This window comes from Uranotaenia lowii, chromosome 2 (genome assembly GCF_029784155.1).
Source record: "Uranotaenia lowii strain MFRU-FL chromosome 2, ASM2978415v1, whole genome shotgun sequence".
NCBI classification, from domain to species: domain Eukaryota; kingdom Metazoa; phylum Arthropoda; class Insecta; order Diptera; family Culicidae; genus Uranotaenia; species Uranotaenia lowii.
Genome location: NC_073692.1, coordinates 221,554,650 through 221,574,149, shown reverse-complemented (window position 1 = coordinate 221,574,149; position 19,500 = coordinate 221,554,650). Strand labels below are relative to the sequence as shown.

General features: G+C 34.3%; 1 protein-coding gene across 2 annotated transcripts; it reads left to right on the top strand.

Moving 5' to 3' along the window:
* Positions 1 to 3,605: 3,605 nt before the first annotated feature.
* Positions 3,606 to 18,969, top strand: LOC129749286 (PC4 and SFRS1-interacting protein-like). Of its 2 annotated transcripts, none has more exons than XM_055744236.1 (9): positions 3,606 to 3,990; positions 4,065 to 4,120; positions 4,291 to 4,438; positions 16,295 to 16,366; positions 16,486 to 16,990; positions 17,494 to 17,631; positions 17,698 to 17,879; positions 18,070 to 18,196; positions 18,260 to 18,969. In XM_055744236.1, exons 1-9 carry the CDS (start codon positions 3,910 to 3,912, stop codon positions 18,376 to 18,378), a joined length of 1,428 nt encoding a protein of 475 aa, XP_055600211.1. In that variant the 5' UTR covers positions 3,606 to 3,909; the 3' UTR covers positions 18,379 to 18,969. The 2 variants fall into 2 exon arrangements, with proteins under 2 accessions (XP_055600211.1, XP_055600210.1); XM_055744235.1 differs by having other exon boundaries at positions 3,609 to 3,990; positions 16,292 to 16,366.
* Positions 18,970 to 19,500: the final 531 nt, after the last annotated feature.

Here is a 19,500-nt window from a genome sequence, read left to right as displayed (position 1 = left end):
TTCTCAAAAACACAGAATTTATTTCGGCAACCTTGGGTGATAGATGTGGTGAAACGATCCCGAAATTCACAACCAAGTTGAAAAATAAGATTAAGTTACGCATGTGGTATACCTTTGCATACCGCGAGCGATCAAATGACGGCAAACACTTTACCCTAAAACTCTCTTGTTTCTCGACCGATTTCTACAAAGTTTATAGTTTTGGAAAACTCGTAATGTGACTCAAAAACGATTTTCAAACAAAATTTAGATACAATTATTTTTCTCAAAGATATTCAAAGTCAAAGAAAAAAAATCGAAAAACAGGCTTCGGAAAAAGGCTATAAATCAGTTATTAAGTTATTAGGTACTCGGAAAGAATTTCACTTAGTGCCTGAGAACGCTGCGCTCCAGTGCAAAGCCAAATCTAGGTGCTAAAATAGTCTCAGAAAAGGCAGATTGCAAAAAAAGAAACAGCTACCTTTGAAAAGTCGTCAAAAATTCTGTGTTTTAGAAATCTAAAGATGCCAAAATGTCAATTACGTCAAATTTCCAGTTTACTTTACTAGTATTTTCTACTGTAACGAGAACAGCTTTGGCGGTTGATTTAATAAAAATTACGATTTTTACACCACTTTTTCACATTTTTAGTGGCCATGATCTTAAGAAAATTTCAAAAAATATTTCCATATGTGTAACATATAGCTTCTAACTTCAGCGTTCTCAGGCACTAAGGGAATTTTTTTTTCGAGTAGTTAATAACTGATTTAAAGCCTTTTTCCCGAAGCCTGTTTTTCGATTTTTTTTCTTCAACTTTGAATAACCGTATTTGAGTCACATTACGAGCTTTCCAAAACTATAAACTTTGTAGAAATCGGTAAATAAACAAGAGAGTTTTAGCGGAAAAGATATGACTGCTCGCGGTATGAATATATATAAAAAAATGTCGGTATGTTTAGTGTTAAATTTGCAATTGATCATCTGAACTTCATTTTTGGGTAAATTTAACACAATACACACAGTATTTGTGAATTAATGATAGAAAACACGATAAATAACGCATTTTTTTTTAGAAAAATCAACTTTAGTTATGGTTTTGGACCTGATTTTAACATTTGAAAAAAAATCATTTCCTGTGGATTCTGTGAATCAGTGAAAACAAATGATTCAAGAGGTTTTTTTACCGAAATCGATTGAAAATTATATAAGTTATGATTTTTTTCACTGTAAAAATGGTGCTTTTTCTCTAAATAACACCACCATAGTGTAAAGTAAAGTTACTAAACTAGTTTATGAAGAATTCAACATTATAAATCTTCACATGTTAAACGGACTGACTTTGGACTAATTTCTGACCGATTTCGGGCCGATTCGGGACTGTTTCTTCGATCTGGGAAGGAATAACTTGCATGCAAGTTTTCAGTCAGCGATGCCATGAGTGAAGTAAACTCGTCTGAGTTTTTTATAAATCTTTTCTAAATTCCAAATATCTTTGTTGTGTTACAACTAAGCATCATAGTACCTTCACATCATTTGTAGATATTAACTCGAGGAATAGTATACAGCCTTTTCTTTATTTTTCCGATGTTTCTGTAAATCTGTAGCGATTTTTGAATAAAAAAAATTGATTCCCCATGTAATTCTCCATACAAAATTAAAACTCGTTGCGCTAAATCAGGACTCAATGTATCGCTTCCAAACTTTACGGAGATTTTTGTGTGTGGAAATTCCGTCAAAAAATGGTATGGGAGTTGTGATAACTTATAAATTTCAGATTTCCTATACAAAGCCTGCAGCGGTCTACTGAGCACTGGTTTCTCTCATTTTAACTCAAACCTTCTCTTTTTCCCTAACAAATTGCAACAAATTACCACAAATTCAATCATTGGCTTCACAATTTGTGTGATCATTGACGATGATTCTCCGTTTATCTCAGTCCCCTGGCTAAAACATTTATTAGAGCAAACGCGGCAGTGAGAGTATACGAGTGAGTTACTTTCCCAGTCAATTATTATTCTATCTGACTATTTTTAACCGTGAATTTATGACAGTTTACTGTCAGTCCAACTGTCAAATTTCTAACGGCGTGTTCGTAAATTGATTTTTTCTATCGAAGTGATTTTTTTATCGATGCTGGCGTTCGTAAATTCCAAACAAACGTATGCAAAAGCATATGGAAAGTGATTTGACATCTACCAAACAAATCAATCGACTGATGCGACACCCAAAAAAATCAATTTACGAACGGGCCGTAAGTTTTTGTGAGTTAAATTGAAATCTGCCACACATACATTCTACACAAATTCATTCCGTTTCCGTTCACTGGTGGTCTAGTGGTTAGCCTCCGGGGCGTTAGAGGGCGTGGGATCATATCTCTGCTAGCAATGTTTTTGAAATTCGTATTTAAGACTGATTACATGGGAAATAGGAATTTATTTTAACCATTTTTAATTAACATTTTTACTACACTCAGGGCATATCTACCACAGTTTACATAAATTAACTCACAGCATTATTTTTTATTCATCAAAATTTTATATTTAATTAATGTAAAACATGTCTAAAGGAGTTCAGGTAATATTAAATGAAGACAGAGTATTTGAATTATAGGGTACCGTAATCATGTGTGAACGTACCCCCACACCGAGCATGATGACGTAGTTGTTATGAAATTCTTCATACATTCCATAGAAAAAAAAATAAATCTACGTTTTTCATCATTTGCATAAAAAAGTTCAGTAATTAGTGTTAAGGAACTAAAGTTAGTGTTGAAAAAATTGATTTCAGTATGAAATATATCGAATAAAGAGCTTGGAATCATTCAAAAGATCGAATAAGAAAATAATAACGAGAAAAGATGATTTAATAATTAAATATTTCACTGATTATGAACTCGAAATTTGCGTGTTAAATGATTTATTAGGACTATTAGATGAGTCTTCTTGTTATATTTTCCATTTTTAAGCTCACAATATGCTTGGAAATAGTTTCCAGTAATTACAATTTCCACCAAAATTTAGATATTTCCGAGGTTAATTCGCATTTTATGCAGAACCACAAACCAAATCGTATTTTTTGAAGAAGCTCATAAATCTGGGAAGTCAAATTTATGCATTTGAGGACAGTGGCGTACAAATTACTGGCATCAAAAATATTTTTTAAGGAAAAACTGTAGAATTCAATATTATCTCTTTCATTGAAAATTGGATTTCGAGCAATGTTTTGCAGTCGCAGTAATCCGTACAAGGGTTGTCTGAAAAGAGGTTAGCGTGTAGAACTCCAACAGATTTTACACTGATTTGACAGGTCGCACGAATGTGCAAGTTCGCACAAATGTCGCAGTCATGGGTGCGCAGTCCAATTTAGTGCGCTGCGATTAATACAATGCTCGCTATTTTTCATAACAACTACGTCATAATTCTGGAAATCTGCCAACCAATATGGCGGATGAGGTAACATTTGAAATGAAGATTATTTTATAGCGTGTGAAGAGAAATTCAGCCCATGCAGCAAATAGTAATATCCCTTATATGCACATGAGACGAAAAAGACTATTATACGTCATTTATTCGGTTTATTCAATTGGGATTGGGCCTGCTAAAAAGAATAAAGCCTGCTCTTTACTCTTACACAGATTTCCATAAGAATGACAGCTAATCGGAGTGAAATTGGAGTGAAGGCTATTTCTCTCTCTGTTTAGCACACGAGAAATCGTATACCGGGACCGCGAGCGCGCCCATCGCCCATCTCTCCGCATCCAGCTCCAATTTTTCCATTTTTCTAATCGGCAAGCAAAAAAAAGAAGCGCATCATTCGCCAGCTAGAAAAGTAGAGTGGACGGTTTTGGCTATATTTTAGTGAAATCCCTGTTATTTGATTCTGGACGATTTTAAATCGAATATAAGATCGGCTTTGAAATTCGATTTCGCGATGGTTGCTTCCAAAAAGTCGTTCGTTTTGGGAGACTTGGTGTTTGCCAAAGTTAAAGGTTACCCGCCTTGGCCTGCTAAGGTGAGTGAAAATAATGTTTAAGTTGACGGCTTTGCTTTGCTAACAGCGTGCATTTAATATGTTCTATTTTACAGATAATGAAAATCGAAAAAAATAAATACAACGTGTATTTCTACGGAACAGGCGAAACGTAAGTATCGGAATAGGTATAGCCTCAAGAGTTCTACGTTGGGAAACCGTTGCTTCCGTGCAGCCTGTAGGGAAGAGGAAGGCATAAAATAAAAATCTAAGATGGATTCCTCTTCTCTTGGTTCTCCCAGAAATGAATGATTCGTAACCACAGATTTGTTTTTTTTTCAGTGCTAATATAAAATTGGAAGATTTGTTTGCGTATCGTGAAACCAAAGCTAAATATGCTACCGATAAGATATTGAAACGCAAAGGATTCAAGGAAGCCATCGAGCAAATAGAATCAGCACTGAATGGTGAAGACCCGAGTCCAATTGAGGTAAGATAGTGTAAAATCCAATTAATTTTTCACTTCGACTTCGATATATGAGGCCCTTAGAGCCAGAGGGTTATAAGTGAAATAATGATCGATTTTGAATCAATAATGTTGTTTGGCATCTTCATATTTCAAACTATATTTGGTGATTTTTCATACATATCGGAAGGAAAACACAAATTTTCAAAAAATGTATGGAAAATGGCCAAACACAGCAACTTATAATCGTGTTATCTCGAAATTTGCTTTTAAGCACTTATGGGGTATATGGGGTGGTCCTACGCCGTTTGGCCTAAAGTCATTTGGCATAAAGCCGTTTGGCATAATGGTCATTTGGCAAACCAGAAAGAAACATTTGTTTAAAAAAAACTTGAGAGAAATTATCTTTGACCGGACAGCAAAAACTGTTAATATCGAAGAACACCATTTAAATATAATTTGAACCGAAGATCATCATTGGTTTAACTATTTTATTAAAGATTTGTTTGATGTTCTCATCATTTAACAATAAATTTAGTTATAATTTAGATATTTTTAAATCGTAGCGCTGATGTGGTCTAGCGGACAGCTTGGCGCGAGTCTGGTAACCCAGGCGTACTGGGTTCGATTCCCGTTATCGACAAGAAAAACTTTCGTGTTCGAATCCCATAAGTTGCCGACGAGATGCTTGGGGAGTTAGTAGAGGCCAGTCTCGAACCCACCCTTGTCCTTCCTCCAACTGGTATCAGGAGGGGTTGGTTTATTATCTTGAACTGCATTCTGTCCTTATCCAGCCGGAATGGATATAATGAAGTGCATGATGGTCTAACCTAAAGAAACTATAGTAAACAAAGAAGCGCAATCTGATCCCTTTTGAAATAATGAGCATGCAACCCTACTGTGGGGCTGCCTTTACGACTGCTTGGTTTTGCTCGATTGGAATGACACTGACAGAAAATCAAAATTTCCAATCGTGACATTTCGTCTCTTTGTTTACTATAGGCTCGTTAGTCTAACCAACGTTTCATGATCGCTTACTATTCTACGCTGCCTACTCTAAACTTTAAAATTTTCTTCTCCAAAAACTATCTCTAATTTTCATTTCCAGCGTCAGCTTCCCGAGCTATTTAAACGGCACAAAAAAATAGGATACTTTTAAAAAAATCAGGACATTTTGAAGGCCATTTTTAAAAATCATTACAATTCAAGCGTTTTGGAAAAATCAGGACGGCCTCTCGAAAATCAGGACAAATCCTGAAAAATCAGGACACTTGACACCCTTGCCCACAATACAAATGCAAAGTGTATGCGATCTTCTTTGTACTACTAATACCGTATTTGTTTATGCCGAGTGTTGCACTAGTGTTGCACTGGTGCACCACTAGGTGCTGTCAAACTGTTTGTTTATTCCAAAGGGCTGAAGAAAGCAAACATTTCCGTACCAAGTTTTCGGTCAAGAAACCCGCAGGAAGAAGAAAATTGAAACGAGTGAAACACGTAGTGGGGAACATGGCCGTCTTCATTGCAACAATTTCAGACAGAGTCAATTTTTTAATAATCCTTAAAATGATATCTGCGGCTCGAGAATGTCAATCAAAGGGATCTTTGGTCATATTTATAAATTATGGTTGGGCACAAAATGCAGAGTTTTCAGCATAATCCTTGTAAAAATTGATTCTAAATTTGCAGTATGACAACAACAGATGCGTTTGGCAATCAAAATGTTACCCTATTTCGAGTCTGTTATGGGGTGAAGTGTTTAATTTCGGGAACCATACTGACGTTCTGGTACCAAATATTTGGTACGGTTCGTTTGTATGCGATTTGACAGCTGGTTCAGTCCTCTGGTTTATTCGGACGGTGTTGCACTGGTTTTGACCTGTCGGAGTTCTGCTTACGGACGGTGGCCCACCGATAATTTTACCAGTGTTGCGAGAGAGCGTGTGAGTGAGTGAGATAGCAATACACTGGCGACGATTTGTGTTTGTTTTTATCGGGTACGGTGGAACACTCCACGAGTGGAGAAAACAAATACAGTATAAGCAAAAGCTTTCGAAGCCTATTATTGGTTTACCTTTGCAGATTGCATTGCATTCACACCAGGAATTCAGTAATCGAACGTACAGCTCGATGAAGATGTGCATTTCTCCTTGCATCAGCCACTGTTCGAACGTAAAATCTCCTGCGACTGACCATCTATAGATACAAAATACAACCATAATTCAAAATAACGTAATGCTAAATTATTAGAAAATTTAACTCACATCAGTCGTAATAAACCTTTGGTTGTCCAGCAGCGTGGAAAACCATTCGCAGCCACGCACTTTCAATTCGGAAATCCGGTGCCGATGCTATCTCCAGTACCGCTACTGAGTTTCTTTCAAACCCAATAATCAATTATTATAATTTTCCCCGGGCACAGCTGCTGCGAACATTCTATGCGGCCCATAAACCGCTCCGTTGTTTTTACGGCAGGGTGGGGGATTTTTTCCGACGGAAGTCTGCGGATTATGTGCTGCTGTTGCCGCGAATGTCTCGACCGTCAAATTCTCCTTCCGAACCATCAAACCTGCACCACAGGATTGTAGGGTTGTTTATTACTGGCCCTTATTCTGCGCCGCGCGTGACGTGACGCTTGTCACCTCACCTCGGAGTCACCGTGAGTTTTGTCACCTTATTCCCGGAGTCGATGTGGGTGAAGTGACAGAGGTGAGTGACTGAATGAACACAATGGTAGAATTTGTTCTGTATTGATTTGTTTTCGTTCGCGCTTCGAGTTTTCCAAACTGATTTTTAAAGCGGTTAGTGATAATTCCGGTTCGCAAAAGGCCACCAACGAGTCATAAGGTGACAGCAAGCAACTTAAGAGAAAAAACGGGCATTTTTGTGCGTCCTAAGTGGAGAAAGCTGAAACCGGAAACTCCAACAAGAAGGAACAAATAACAATCGACAGCTGCTGCTGCAACCAACAGGTGTCCAACAGGCGGATTCAAGTAAGTAAGGTGATTTTTCTTTTGTATACCGCTTGGCCAGAACAGCTTCCGGAATTTGTGTCATTACACAAATTACACGATATAAGCGATTAACGTGATTTTTTTTGTTTTCAGTTGGTGCTGCCGATCTAGGTGCTTTCCCTGAGGTTATCACCGTGACATGCCGGAAATCATAAGCCCACAGCCCAGTCGCCAATAGAGCATAGGGATTATGGAATGCCGAGCACTGGTATCGAAGTCAACAAGGCTGCAGCAGCACCAGAGGGCAGCATTGGTTGGCAGTTTGTAGTGGATGCGAAAATTTGATTAAGTTTCTACCTCGTCATTACCGGAAACCATACCGGCAATTCTCACTTTTTAACCATAATTTTTTTTTGTTGATTGTCAGATCCGATTGCCGTTTCAATTCAGCAATTCAAGTTAATTCTGAACCCACAATTCGGTTTTAAATTGAATTTATAACTGATTCTTTGCAACCTACCATTTCGATTGAATTTCTAACAACTCCGCTTTACAGTAATTTTCGTTATATTTCTTTTTTTTTCTTACTCGTCATCACCTAGAAGGTACCGCCAATTGTCACCTTAAATCGTAAAGGTATGAACCAAATAAAGATGTTACAAAAAAAACTTATCGGTAACAAACAGTTTGAAATTTAATTCAGCCAAATTGAGCAGAAATCCCTAAAAAACCCCTCAACTCCAACACGTTTATAAAAAGAAATTTTCGTCGTTTAAAAATTGATAGATAATTGAAAGCTTTAAAACATGCTGGATATATTTTTTGATTGATTTCTAACAACTAACAACTCCGGTTTACTGTAATTTTCGTAATTTTTCATTTCATTTCCATCTCGTCACCACCTGAAAAGGTACCGACAATTGTCACCTAAAATCGTCACCCGAATGCGACGATTCTCACCCACGGTGACTACGAGAATAGGATAAGAACTCACTAAGTTCATCCGAAGTGACAATCCTCACCTAAACCGACTGCTGGAATAGAGTGACTTGGGTGACTCTACTATCGTCACGTCACTCGAGGCGCAGAATAAGGGCCACTGAAAAAATTGAAACAATTAAAAAATAGTTAATGGAAAACGTAATTGCTTTAAACTTACATTTTAGCTGAGGATTTGCCAAATAAAACAGATTCCTTCGTTTTCGCTAGCCAAACACGCGCCATTTTTATTTGTTTTGAAGCCAGTAAAGACACACTGATGCATTCCGAGTTTTGTTTTAAGGATTATTACTGGTATTTTTCAAAAATATTTTTGTATCATTTCAAGCGAAGACACTTGAAAAATAGAAAATTTATTCAAAAATTGGAAGATTTTAGAACGATCACTTGAATAGTCATTATTCATATCATCAGAATAGAATAATATTGACGATAAGTTGTATGATATTTGATCATGTGGGGAATTATCATATTTCAATTCAAACACCATTCCCGTTTTTTCTCATCTTATTTCAGGGTCTCTCTCTTTCAAACTCTTAGCCATTATCTCGTTTATATTTGAATTTCAAAGGTGTTTTCTCAAATTTTTATGATTATCACTATTTTAATTTTCTCAAACTTAAAGGTTTCTTTTTTATTAAACTTGCCGTACTAATTTAAGCTGCCCACTTGGTGTAAATGATGACTTTTAGTCGGCTTGGTTAACACAATGGTGAGATTTTTGGGCTATCCTCTCGATGCGTTTTATTTTTTTCATTTTTAAGCTGTCCTCGCAATTTTGAATTTAAAACAATTAATCAAAGCAGTCCCCCGACTTGCGTCACTGTTCACTCTACTTTTTTTCCAATTTGTCAATTTCTCAACGCACTTGAAATTTTAAACAATTTGTTAAAGCTGTCCTTGTCATGGGTCGTTGCCCTCTTTTATTAAAAGTTGCCTCCCCAAATTGCTTTATTATAAATTTGATCAGATACCAAAGCTCAGGGCTGGTAGCGAGTCACTTTTTAGTGACTTGGTCACTTTTTTTGGGTCAGTCACTAAAAAGTCACTTTTTTCATCATTTGGTCACTAAAGTCACTATTTTCCGAAAAATGGTCACTTTTATCACCAAAAGTCACTTTTTTCACCGATAATAAACCAATGAAAGAGTAATTTGAATTGCGCGTGTTAATATTGACGGTAGTAACGGTAAATTACTTGATCAGTCAGTCAGAAATTTTTTTCGCCTCCGGCGGAATTTCGGCATGAATCATCCTTGGCTTGAGACATTTCGATCTAAGACATTATTTGACGTTCGTGAATTGAAACTAACTTTGATTGTAGATTCTAGTTTTTAGTTCAATCAACCTTTTGTATTGGAACTCAAAACTTGATATACAAAAACCCTATCTCGTCTTTAGTTAGAATGGGTTTTTATTAAGAAGTGTAACTAAGATTGAGATTGAAACGAACCATTTTTTTATGAAAAAAAATCTTCTATGTCATAACAAATGTTATGATGATATGAAATATTCTTTAAAAAACAATTTCAGACTCAATTTTATTATGTGTTTTTGTTCTTCTAAATACTTAAAAAAAGGGTTGTAAAAATTTACACAAGGCCACAAAAATTACATTTTTTTTAGGTGCAATGAATTTAAACGGTAATTTCAACTAATTTTGGTTCCCCGAATCTAAATATGTATGCAATATTTCTATCAGCTTTTATATTTATTATTATTCATTTCGTCTTTGGTTTAATTACCGTACAGACTGATGACTTAAAAACTAGGAAATTTTTCTTAAGCCTATTTTAAAACGACGTTTGCACATATTAAAATTAAACAAATTATACACTAAATTAAAAAGTTCACAACACTTGTCAATAGGGTGGTTTTGGACATAGGCAGTACGGTGGTGAGGAATTGAAAGAAACTGACGTTGTCGAAGTGTTCTCGTTGGTACATAAATGTTAACACGTTGTAGAATGTAAGCACAGTCAATACGGTTGGTCAATGTGTCGAATATAAAACCTTGCTGCAGTTCGACGCGCCGCTTTTCGAGTGAGGTTAGACATATCAGAGCACACCTTTCCTCGTACGGTGGGTTTGTTATTGAAATGAAAATAATTTAAAATTTTTAGAGAAGTTTCTGCACTTTCTTTTTACAAAAACTTAAATCAAAAACATATTATTTAGAAATAAAAGTTTTATATGAATTAATGAGCTTTAAATAGAATCAAGTTTTTTTACACTTTCTGCTGTGATGTCAAAAATACTTCTAATGACATTTTTTCATAATCAGATATCTATCAATTTTACTAGTAATAAACTCTTTATTACCAAAACTAAATGGCCGAATTTGACAAAATTTCTAGTTGAGGACACTATTTACCAAATCAATAATTGAAAAAATAAGCACCAAAATGGTTATGATGAAACATGTTTATTGAAAAAACTCTTCCTGAAATGTTTTTAAAAACTAATCTTTTTTATTTCCATACTGTTTTTTCAATTTTTTAAATAAATCTACCGAATTTTATTGTACAGTTTTTTTTCAATTTTAAAATCAACTTGCCGGATTTTTTTTAATCAAACTTTTTAAATTTTTAAGACATATTTTTAACAATTGTTTCCTTGTTTTTAAATTCTAAATTTTCGTGTTCTTCAACCATAAACCTTTAACTCCAAATTTTAAATAAAAAAAACATAATTTCAACCTTCTGTTCTTTTCAGGACCCAATATTTTAATCAAAAGAGACAAAATACTCAGAGCTTGTAATTCAAAGCTTAAAAACCTGCGATTGAAACTTTAAAAACTTTTTATTAATATTTTTTATATGAAATCATATTTTTGGATCGATCATGATTTTTAAATTAATCTAAAAAGTTTGGAAAATAAGTAGCAACTTTCAAAATAAATTTTAATACGCAGTATCAATAACAAAAGTTTTGAACTCATTATTTTTAATTTTTTATCAGTTTTTATCATTCACATAATTACTCATTTTCTAACATTTCTTTGTCAGTGTAGTTGAACATGGAGGATTTTACTTTATTAAAGTTTTTATGTCTGGCTTCTATAACTGGCACTTTTAAAATAATTATAAATATATTCTTCTTTTTATAAAATTAAATTAAAACATCATACATTGAATAAATTCTGTTCAAAATTCATTTCTTATTCAGTAATCGGTAATTTACATTTTGAATCGTGATTAAATATTTTTTGTTCAAATTAAAAAATTACAGCGGAATTTCTCACTAAACTTTCAGTTAAAAATGAGGAAAAGAATTCCAAATTTAGATGGATAAAAATTAACAATTATTATCATTTTCCTAACATCTATTCATGCTAAGTTTTGTACAAGATTTGACATTTATTTTAGAATTCAGATATTTTTTAATTTTAAATTTGCTAAGAAATTCTTTTGAAACTAATTTATTTCTTACTTTCTTGACTTATCGAAAATTTGAAACATTCATTGTAATATGTTTCCAAAATTTTGTTTATCATTCATTTTTTTAGTTTTTGTGTTGAACATGACTGACAAATGGTGTAAGAAAACCCTTTCCTTTTCAATTGTTTATTTTTGGTATTGTTATTAATCTATTATATAAAATTCTCTTGTAACGGTGTTTGTAGTACTACTCCTCCGAAACGACCGAAACGATTCAAATGAAATTATTTTTAGAATATTCTGTAGGCATGCGAATCGGTTTATATCGAATAAAAATAACAAAAAGTCGCATCAATTGTCCGTAATAAAAAAATTTGTTATAATTTGAATGAAATAAAAGTCATGGCTTCCATTTTTTCGAGATTTTTTTTCCTTTGGGCGCCGGGCGGTTTGTATTTCGTCTCCATGGTCGAGGCGTCGCGAGCAAACGTCGAGAGAGGGTAGTAACCATGGCATAGCATACTGATTGTGATTAGTGGGAATATTTGGGCGCGCATTTTTCAACCAAGCATAATTTCAATGCATGTGGTGGCCATATGAAGCCTAGATGTGTTTTTTTTTCTTCTTGATTCCTATATCATTTGTACAGCACATAGTAATGAATGACGCCTTGATGTGACCCAAATTGATATTTTGCCGATCAAATCAAAACCATTTGATTTAAAAAAAAAAAACTTTAATTCGTGTTATTTAAAGAAGGAATTTTGGTCTGAAAAATATGAATTTAGTACTGATGCATATGAAATAATGGTATGACACTTTACGGACATTTGAAAAAAGAAAAGTCGAAAGATTTGGTTTATAATCCAATACGCCTAGAAACATTTTTCGAACATGTACAAATGTGGTTTTCTGAAGTTGTATCAAGCCCAAGCGCCTTTAAATTAACAGAACAACTACAAAATCCGTTGAAAATGAACAGACACATGAACTGAACAAGAGCCTTTCCTTTAAAATGGATTATATAGGATTGATGTTTATTTAAAGGCCGAATGTAAAGAAGTGCAAACCTTCAACATTTACAAAAAATGTATGCATGATTTCTTAATTTATAAATGGTTGGGCCCACATAAACAATCTGACTAAATAAACTTAACTTTTTTCAAATCTCTCACCGAAAAACTGTATACAGGTTCCCTGTTTGTTTACACAGAATTTAAGTACGTACTTAACATAAACGTGTGTTTTTGTTGAACATATTTTGGCTACATAGAAAAGACTTTAGATTCGCGTTTTTGTTGAATTTTTTTTGTGATTGTTATTCCAGAAGTAAAATTTTTTTGATAGCAGAAGCAGAATTTTTTTGATAACTTTTTATGATGACCTGAAAGTGTTGAAAATAATATTAACTCCTATCATTTCACAAGGTCATTTCAAAATGCGCTATTAGCCATGAAACATATACCTACCAATTTTTCTCTAAATTAGTCAGAAAGGGTATCCCGAGTGTAAAATCTGAAGCGGATATTCAAAAACTAATAAATGTCTTCGTAAATGAAGGTCTTTTGGTTAAACAGTATTCAGAAAAATTGAAGTACCAAGAATTATTTTATTCTGGAGAAAAACTGCAGATATATCAATGAAAGGTGATAAAAAAGGCAAACAGGAACAAGTATTAAATTCATTTTAAATTCTTTCTTTTTCATTTTGAAAGAATATGAAAGTTGAACTGTGATGATATCCATTTGCACTTGCCCCGATGTTTCTTTAATAAAAATAACATTGTATAATAAAGAAAGACACTTAAATGTTAAAGGTTTCGAGGTAAATTTACATGAAAATTTCTAGAAAATAGAATGAACACATGAAATCATCGTAGCCTTAACAGATAAGTTCTTTTTATGTAATTAAATTTTTAAAATCTGCATTCCAATTAAATGTTATTAAATCTTGAAAATATCACATAATCTTAAATGAAATTGCAAATCACCTTCAACACTGTTAATAACAAAAAATTTAAACATATTTTTTCCACCTTTCAAAACCAAATTAAATTCCTTTGAACATTGAACCAATAAATCAAGTTAATATTTTATGGAACAAATTTTGCAATTTTTGCTCCGACAAATAAAAAAAAGGGCGAACTTTTTTTTGGACGTGGTTTTGATGAAAATATGGATATTAACAACCACTGCTTCCAAGGGTGAGGATAGTGAACAGCAAGCTGCTTAAAAATGGTTTGTAAAATATCAATCATTAAATGTAAATCATTAGTTTTTTATTTTTTCAGTTCTAAAAAATGTACCATCCAAAGCTGTCGGAAGCTAAAAGTGCTGCGCTAAGCAGAATATTGGGCAAATACTCCAAAAATTGTCCCAATATTCAAAATTCTTCTTCCATAAAGTTTCATATGCAATATATTCCAATAAATGAAAAATTTTTGATTTCAGTTTCAACCTTAAAGTGATCTTGAGCAAAGCGGAGTAAATCAACTAAATGGTATACAATAAATGAAAAATAGATATAATCAACATATGTTATAAATGGAACAAGTTACAAAGAATGGATTTCTTTTAGCATAAGGCTTACCAAGTTTAATGGTTACGTTGAGTGCTGAAAAAATCGAATTTGCAACGGGAAGCTGATACCTGATACCAATTCGGCAATATTCAAAGCATCCGAATCAAAGAAATGTAAATGAAAAACATTCATGTAAGATGCATGTTAGATTGATTGGAGCAAATTTTTTGATAATTTATGAAAAAACCCATAGAATTGAGTTAAAATTCTTAGATTTGATTCCGATATAATGAAGCGGGACAATTCAAGCAAACGGAAAAGTTGGATATGGGAAAAAACTAGGACATGTTCAAGAAAGCGAGACGATTAACAACTCAAGATTTGATGCTTTTTGAAGTTAAACAGCGAATAAAAAATGGAAATAGACGCCAAGTTTAACATGGTAAGACGAAGTTTACCGGGTCTGCTAGTCTTATATATAAAAATGGAGGCGTTTTCTTTGTAACAACATCACGTACAAATGGTTGGTCGGAATTAAGTGAAATTTAGTATCTGAGGGTTTTTCGGGTCAGAGATGGTTTGTATAATAGTTTCAAGAATCTCACTTTTTATGAAAGGGGGGTCCTCATACAAAGTTATATCTTTATCACATCTCATATATAAAAATGGAGCCGTTTTCTTTGTAACACCATCACGTATGAATGGTCAGTCGGAATGAAGTGAAATTTGGTATCCCAGGGTTTTTTGGGTCAGAGATGGTTTGTATAATAGTTTCAAGAATCTCACTTTTTATGGAAGTGGGGTCCCTATACAAAATTATGAAAATTGGAATCCGATTGTTTTTCAGGTCAGAGATGGTTTGTATAATAGTTTCGAGATTATTACTTTTTATGTTAGAGGGGCTTCTATACGAAATCAACTAGAAACGAGACAAAACTCGAACAACTTGAAGACGATTTTCATGAAAACTAATTTACGAGCACGAAGAATTTAAAGAACTGCAAACATTTTCCAACGATTTATTAAGTAACGGGTAAAACGAAGTTTACCGGGTCAGCTAGTTTTATCTAAATTTGAATTTTGAAAACCCCCCCGGAAGGGTCCATCGCACGGGCCTGACTGGTCACATTTTTTGTACTTCAAAGTTATTTTTTCGTTCTACATAGTCACTATTTGGTCACTTTTTTCGGTCCTCAAAGTCACTATTTGGTCACTTTTTTTCAAATTTTGGTCACTAAAGTCCCTACTATTTCATTGTCAAACCGCTACCAGCCCTGAAAGCTGTCTTCCCAACTCATTGTCAAGTAGTCCACTCACTTGAAATTTAAATAATTCATTCGAGTTGCCCCTTCATGTTTCGTTCTTAACTTAAGCAGATTTTTTAATCTACATGATTCCTCATCCCATTCTTCACTCTTCCTTCAATGGGAAAACAGTCTTTTCCAATTTTTTTCCCACAATTCTGAGTTTGTTTATAACTCGCTTTAAATTTGAACTATTTATTTGAGCCGTCCTCTCGACACGCTTCAAAGTTCAGTCTTATTTCACTCTGTCCTTTTAACGCGCTTGATTTTCAACTGATAAGGAGATCCTCTCGACCCGATTTTCGACCCGCTTTTCCGAATTTTAAACTGTCCTCTCGACTCGCTTCATATTTAAATCTTATCTCAGGCTGTCCTCTCAACCCGCTTGATTCTCAATTGATAAGGTTATTAAACTGCCCTCTCGACCCGCTTTTTTTTTCATATTTCAAGCTGTCCTCTCGATTCACACACCCTCCTATAATATGAAAAATCGAGAAAGTTGCTATCTTTGAAGCGCTTTTCCTAGAAACTACAATCATTTAAACATTTTTACCCCTCTAATTCTAAGCGCTTCATTAGAAATTTAATGAAGGCCATTATAATTCACACTAAGTAAATGAATTTCTTCAAATGAATATCATCATCTACTAAGATCCTTAAAATGCGCTCTTTAAAAGAAATGTCATTTTTTGGTAAAAACGATTTTTTTTTCTATTTTTAGCAGCTTGCTGCAGGTCCCTCATCTTCAACTGCGGCCGATGACTCACAGGCTGATGAAACAATTAACTCGACCGAGGCAAGTAAAATGAAAATGTGCCGTATTGCCAATAAATAACCAAAACAGTTACAATGTTGCTTGTTTTTTAAAATAGGGCGCTTAAAGATTATAAAACCTTTTTATTTTTATGATTCCAGACAACTTTCAATGCATCTCGAATTTCAGCGAATTCCACTGTCTTAGACAGCAGCACAAAAACTGAGAAAGATGAAACTCGCAATGGTAACGAAAGTCAGAAAGAAAGTGTTAAGGCCGTCAAAGAAGAAACAATCAAGAAGAGCAGGAAAAACAATGTTACTGCTGCAGCAGCCATTGCCGTTGTCGAGGGCACCTCTCCACCAGCGAAAAAAGGGGCAACTGCCAATGCTCCTCCCATAAACGACAATGCTGGGGTTGCGAAGATTGAAGCTTCTGAACCATCGCCTTTGTCCGCAGTCAGTCCTGTTAAAGATCAACCCGAAGTTGTAAGCAGAAGTGGGCGTAAAATTAAGCCCAAACGTTTCTTGGATGGAGAGGAAGAAGAAATAGTTACTGCTTCGCCACCAGCAAAGAAGAGGGCTTTAGCAACGAAAGAAAAAACACTTCCGGTCGTTGCACCAGCAGCCCCAGTTATCAATTCTCCCAAAAAGCCTAATCCGTTTGGTAAATATTATGAGATGAAGCGCTAAGGATCAGAGGGGTGCATGGGTTAAAATAATAGTTTCGAGCAAACGCGTTTCACGTTTTTTTCGAAATCGATATTTTATTTCAATCGAATAAGGCCGGAACAAATTTCTTGAATTGAATTTTTTCATAGAAATTTACGTAAAATACTTCAAATTTTATTTATTTCCCCCTTCAGGTTTTTTGGAAATTTCGAAGAGGGGTTGGGGGAGAGGGAGCGGGGGGTGGGCGTTGTTACAAAAGTAGAAATTGATATTTGTTCCAGCCTAATTTAGAAAAAGATTATACAAAATATACAAAGTTTTGCACCAGATTTAGGTTGACCGTATATGAAGAATCGTTTGGTATACTACTCGAAGTTGATGATTTTGGACCTTGTATCAAATCTCTCCTCTGACTCTGAGGACATAAATTTTTATTCACATTTAATTAAAACTTTAACTTAGCATTATATTTATATTAATTCATCTTCAATTTTCTAGACAAAATCGAAAGTGAACGAGTTTATTTCTTAAAGTTAGAACGAGAACTTGTAGAACTAAATTTGGACATTAAGAGCTGCGTGGGATTAGCAAAAGCAGATCCAGAAAAGTGTGTCGAACTTATGGATCAGTATCAAAGTAAGTTATTGGCCGTAACAAATTGTAGGAATCAAATAAGTCACTAACATCGGTTCTACCTTTCAGAATTGAAAGTGACACCAACAATGTTGAAGAAGAATCCTAACTGCGTTGAAACGATGAAGCGTTTAAGAAAATATGTAGGCAATGCGAAGGCATGGAATATGGCGGACGAAGAGAGAATCAAGTTTGATTTTCAAGCACAACAAATCCGTACAAAAGCTGAACAGATATATAACCAATTCAAGGTAACGCATATTTTGGGACTTATTTTCCATTACTCAGAATAGTATTGTTCTTGGCGAGTTTTATTTTGAAATGGATATGCTTACTAACATCACACAAAAAACTTTATGAGTTTAATGCCTACATAACGCTACTTCTAAATAAAAAAAATGCTTATTGGTTGGTGTAATTATGTATTATTTGCTTTTATAGACCATGTTTCCTGTGCCAGATTCCTCTGTACCATTTTGGGAAGCTTTTGGCGAAGAAGTTAAAAGATTCGAAGAAGCGACAAAACACTTGAGTCAAGAAGAACTTTTTCTACTCGTTGACGAAGCAGGTAAATTGGACCATAACATCAAAATATAAAAAATATAGAATAATCTATATTTTTTATTTTCAGATATCAAGAATGAGGAAGAACGAAATGGAAACACCACTGATGATAAGAAGGCGATACAAGAGCAAATCAAGGAAAAGGGAGAATCTAAGACCAGTGAAGGAGAAGCAATCGCAACATAGATTATACTGAGTTTTCAACGGTCTTAATGACAATTGAGGATGGAAATCGATCTTATTAAAATACCTGAGCTACTACTATATACTCATGTTTGAGTACAGAAATTCGTAGTTCACTTAATGTTAACGTAAATTCAAAAGAGCTCATTTTTTTCTTCTGGTGTTAAACATAGTAAACACAACGCAACTTTGTTTTCATCGATTGACGGTACTCTGCATTAATTTTACCTAACAAATGTTTGAACCACTATAAAACCTTATGTTGCAGACAAATAACACTTTAAAATTTTACATATATTTATCAAGTTTTCCAATTTACGTTATTCAGTATGTGCAGTTAATTTATGATTGCTAGTAGATTTTCTGGATAGTTGTATAATGAAACGAAAGGCAAAACTTTTATAATATCAACTTTTGGTCAAAAAGTCACGTCAAGTCAAAAATTCCTTCATTTATGCTCCAAACTTTAATATCTCCATAAGCGATGTTTTTGTAAGTTGCATAAGGAAACTACGTTGCACTTTAAGTTTTATTTTGTAAATTAAATCATAAAATGGTAATTTAATAAATAAGATTATTTAGTTTTCTTAGTAATTTCCTGTGTTCATAAAAAAAACATCCGAATAAACTAGTTTTGAATATCAGATGAATAACCAATATCAAACAAAACCGAATTTAATCTAAGCGCTGAAAATAAAGGATGCAGGAAAGTGACAAGATAGGTTAATTAAAAGGTAAAGGTTGGAATCTCTGCCTTATGTTCGATTGCCAAAATATTTGAATTGGTGGTCTTGGATCCTTTTGTTTTGTCCTGCAAAAATAAGATCTCCAATCATCAGCACGGATTCATGCCCAAACGCTCTACGTCTACGACAAGTAACTTTCTAACGTTCACTTCTTTTGTGCATGAAAGTTTCGCTGCCAAATCTCAAACTGATGCAATCTATACCGATCTGTCCGCTGCATTCGACAAGGTGAACCATGAGATTGCCATCGGAAAACTCGAACGCTTAGGATTTTGTGGTACTCTTCTTGGCTTGTTCTGCAGTTACTTAACTGTTCGTAAATTGATAGTTCGAACGGGTGACACCTTTTCCAGGCAGTTCCCTGCCACCTCCGGTGTGC

What these genes read in the sequence shown, in the direction of transcription:
- LOC129749286 (XM_055744235.1), top strand. Translation starts at nt 3,910, where the DNA reads ATGGTTGCTTCCAAAAAGTCGTTCGTTTTGGGAGACTTGGTGTTTGCC. An exon ending in TTCTACGGAACAGGCGAAAC is followed by an intron (nt 4,121 to 4,290) that starts GTAAGTATCGGA and finishes TTTTTTTTTCAG; the next exon opens with TGCTAATATAAAATTGGAAG. An exon ending in ACTTATGGATCAGTATCAAA is followed by an intron (nt 17,632 to 17,697) that starts GTAAGTTATTGG and finishes TCTACCTTTCAG; the next exon opens with AATTGAAAGTGACACCAACA.